This window comes from Barbatula barbatula (genome assembly GCF_947034865.1).
Source record: "Barbatula barbatula genome assembly, chromosome: 12".
Classification (NCBI taxonomy): domain Eukaryota; kingdom Metazoa; phylum Chordata; class Actinopteri; order Cypriniformes; family Nemacheilidae; genus Barbatula; species Barbatula barbatula.
Genome location: NC_136775.1, coordinates 7,315,374 through 7,319,665, shown reverse-complemented (window position 1 = coordinate 7,319,665; position 4,292 = coordinate 7,315,374). Strand labels below are relative to the sequence as shown.

Sequence of the window (4,292 nt, the reverse complement as noted above, 5' to 3'; positions counted from 1 at the left end):
GTCAAGAGCATTCACTGACATAGAAACAAACACCAGCCAGAGGAGAGTAAAACTCAGTCAGCTTGAAAGCACAATACATTCTGAGTGTGCTGAGACCATCAGCTCTATACCATTTAGCCAAGGTTTATGTCTCACGTACCGTATTCACTGGGGCATCAGAATGAATGCCAGCGAAAAAATTATCACTTAAGCCAAGTGAACTGTTAAGTAGCATAACGCTTCACGTGCAAACAATTTGTAAAACGTGTTACAAGCACATTTGACTGTAAACAGCTTAAGACATGCGACTTGATGACTAACATAAGGGGTGAGGTTGGGACATCTGATCAAGCCTGCAAAGTTCCTTTGTTATTGAAGAAATCTGACGTAGCTTGCACGTTAATTTTTATTATGTGCAACAAACCAAAAAGCTATGAAATACCATTGTAGACATCGTGGTTAGATACTTTTTAATGGTAAGTGTACATGTGCAGTTAACCATGAGATATGAAGATGGTCTATTTCTGCGACTTATTCATGCAAAATACAATATGAAAAAAGGACCTCTCCAAAAATAGCAACGTTTATAAATCTACTAAGAGCCTATCAGGAGCGAGACAGAGCCCACAGATGAACCTGCAGTACAAAGAAACGCATGAGAAACTACACGTCCCATAATGCTCAGCTCGGCTATGATTGGCCACGTTTGAATGCGACGCAACAGACTTTGGTCCTCTTTTGCGCGAACGCTTGATGCTGAGGCAGAGACTAATCTGCGCGCGGTTGCATCCATCTCACTTATCTAGTGCATCTAAAGGTAGGAGGCTTTTGTTGGTTTCTAAAATGAATATTTGGCTTTGCATCGCAAACATTTTTGTGTGACAGGCATTTAAGCGCATACTTTCAGGTGTTCACATTAAAATTTCAACTAGACACTAATTTGCTCCCTTTTGAGGAGGGGGTGTCTAGATAATACATTCGGATATATTCTGTTAGGTTATTAACAGAATATCTAAATTTGTATTCAATGCCTTTCGAAAGAAGATCATAGCCACCGAAAATCGCGTGGCTGAAACGCCCGAAATTCGTTGAAACGTGGCTTTCGTCGTATAGGTGCAGCTCAGTTCGACAAAGATTTCGGTCTCGTTCAGTTTTGTTTGATATAGATTTTGCTGTTGCAAATGCTGTTACTACGTTATTGTTATAAGCAGGCTAAAAAAGAGGGCCTTTATTTGACCTAAAATCTCAAAACAGTCCACCTTTTCACCATTTATGAAATAAAATATGACAGTTTACCTGGTCGGGTATGGACGTCTATTGTCTTCGTAATATGTGGACGCGCCGAACCTGCTGTCACATTGTATTACCTTCTTGTGCACCAGCGGGATATGTGTTAATACACATTTAGCAATATAATTTATGCATGTCAACACCGAGATTATTATATAAAAATGACAACGTCGATGCAGTAGAGTCTAGCGTTGAAATTGAGAGATTTGGGTGTGATCTGGTTTGCTAGAAACGGGTGACACGGTGATCCATAACGTCGTTTTTTGGACTGCGTATCACAGCATGTTCTAACTCTTAGTCTTATACAATATAGTATACAGTAGTTTGTGGTATTATTTATTTCATGTAATAAGAGTCTGTTATTTAGAGGGTTTAGGGTGTATCTCGGGCATCTATTGTCTCCATATGAGATTCGTAATCCCATCGGAAAGACACTAGGACTGGATGGTTATTGTCATCCATCGAGTGATCGAGTTTTCCCTGTTGACAGGTTTTAATGAAGGTGACTTGTTTTTCTAATGCTTAATACCTGACTGTACACCGAAAGAGCCGAAGGATGGATGCTTTTGTTGTCTTTGTTCGGTTCTTACACAACAACCCCTTTGTTTACTCAATTTATCCATGGCCGTTTGGATCACCCTACAAAGGGATTGTTTGTCGACGAGAAGTAATTTCTTAAAATTTCATCCCAGCTTTAATGGACACCCAATATTGTACATTGTAAATGAACGATTCTCCTTTATTTGGCTGATGACAGCATCATCTGAATAGATGGCTGGCAGGGATTCGATTTTTTCTTGGCTTTAAGTATAAAGAATATATTGTTTTTTGGCAATGTAATATGCCATCATATATGATCTCATTTTCCTTGCCTTGATTCTAAAATATATTATTTTCAAAAAATATACATGATTATTGTGATGCCACTCCCAAAACCCTTAAGTAGTTTCAAAGCAAATGTCTGAGTATGAATGTATAAAGAAAAAACTGAGCTATTTAAAAGATGAGGTTGGTCAACAGTGGGATTAGGGATCCACGTATGGTTAAAAGAAAGGAATGTTGAAGCATGAGTTGTTTTCATGATCAAACAAGTGCCAACGTGGTCGATTTCTTATATTTTAATATGCTTTTATTTGGCAGGTGTGCGAAACCGTCAAGGTTGGAAGTGCAATGGCGTCCTCTGGAGGTGGGCTGGAGATTACAACTGTAATCTAGATGAAGTCATTCTGCAAAGATGAATGAACATGGTTTATTAAATGGAATGCAATATCGTTTACAGATATTCAGGTTAAGGAACTAGACAAGCGTGCCTCAGGACAGGCTTTTGAAGTCATCCTGAGTCCATCGGCTCCAGATGCCAAGGGTGAATTTCCCCTGTCCACTCCCAAGAAGAAGGAGGTATCTCTGGACGAGATTCAGAAAAAACTGGAAGCGGCAGAGGAGAGACGCAAGGTAAACATAAGCACCCACACAGTTCCTTTGCAAGCAACAGTTTAATGTTTGGTTATTTAATAATGAATTGCATGTAGGTCATGCTTTCTCCCTCTTTGACTCCTATTAGAACCATGAGGCAGAGGTCCTGAAGCACTTAGCTGAGAAACGAGAGCATGAGAAAGAGGTCCTTCAGAAAGCAATGGAAGAGAACAACAACTTCAGCAAGATGGCAGAGGAAAAACTTAACCAGAAAATGGAAGCCAACAAAGAAAACCGCACAGCACGCATGGCAGCGATGAACGAGAAATTCAAAGAGAAGGTATTTCTGCATAATATATATATATATATATATATATATATATATATATATATATATATATATGAAGAGTTTGGTTCAAACATTATGTTTTTTATTATGTTATCATGTATTTATATATTTATATATATATATTGCAATTCATTAATTCTATTTAGAATCAGATACTGCATAATGAATGTTTGTTTTTTTAGGACAAGAAGCTTGAGGAGGTACGGAAGAACAAAGAAACGAAAGATGGGGCCGAGGGTGACAACTAAGGGCCCACTTTCATTTTCCTTTTCATTTAGGGTATAGTATTGGGTTTTTTAATGTATCCAAAGATTTATTTTTTGTTCCATTACATGGCCAGTTTCCCGTGTTTGGATTCATGTACTTGCCACTTTTTTATTAAGGGGTTTTGATGAAAAGCTGGTGCACAAAATACTTTATCACTTTGTGTGTATTCAGATGTCTATCATCATCCCCTCCAACCTGTAGATTGTCCAGCTGCAGCTCTATAGCATTTAAAAGTGGTGTTTTACTGATAGGGAAGCATGCCTGTTTTATGCATATACTTGGTATATTGCATTGTGCAAGTCCACCTGTTTCCTTGTATGTCAACTGCCATCCTTTGAGCTTAATAAAGTTGCACAGTTGTTTGTTATTGTATCAATTTTGCCACTGCCTCTTTGTTAATCAGTCAGTCAGTGTAATGTGAAGTAAAGTAACTTCATGAAATGTGTGCACTATGGAGTTTAATAGCAGTTCATTCTACATGGAAGAAAAGGTTTTTGGAGACTTTTTGATATGTTCTCTGCAAAACAAATCAAACTGTTCTAAGATGAATTATACCATATTTCCAAATTCTTAATTCCCTCAGTAGAACTAATTACATGCATCCAAAAAAAGTACATCATGTCTAGCAACATGTTGTATGAATACATGCTTTTCTAAGTGAATAAAATCTGAATCAAATCACGTGTTTGTCTGCGTGGTAGAAATCAAGAAATCATTCATCAAATACAAATGACCAGCCATTGTTTTGACTTTTCATCGATATAGTTATGAAATATTGAATCACTCAAAATATTGTAGATAGAAAAGACATTTGATTGGATATTTTACCGAAAACTTGCCTCTTAAACTCTTTACCACTGGAAAGGAAGCAGGAACTACAACAAACTGCAGATTTAATTTTGTTGACTTGTTCGAAAACCTTTCACTGGAAGGTGACAAAGTGGATGGGAATGTGCTGCTATTAGTTAACCGAGAAAGTACTAGATTTACAAAG

At 37.6% G+C, this 4,292-nt stretch overlaps 1 protein-coding gene across 1 annotated transcript; it reads left to right on the top strand.

Annotated features, from left to right (window-relative positions):
* The first annotated feature begins 681 nt into the window (after nt 1–681).
* On the top strand, nt 682–3,978 carry stmn1b (stathmin 1b). Its single transcript, XM_079469176.1, has 5 exons — nt 682–796; nt 2,410–2,455; nt 2,549–2,721; nt 2,831–3,022; nt 3,214–3,978. Exons 2-5 carry the CDS (start codon nt 2,440–2,442, stop codon nt 3,277–3,279), a joined length of 447 nt encoding a protein of 148 aa, XP_079325302.1. The 5' UTR covers nt 682–796; nt 2,410–2,439; the 3' UTR covers nt 3,280–3,978.
* The last annotated feature ends 314 nt before the right edge of the window (nt 3,979–4,292 follow it).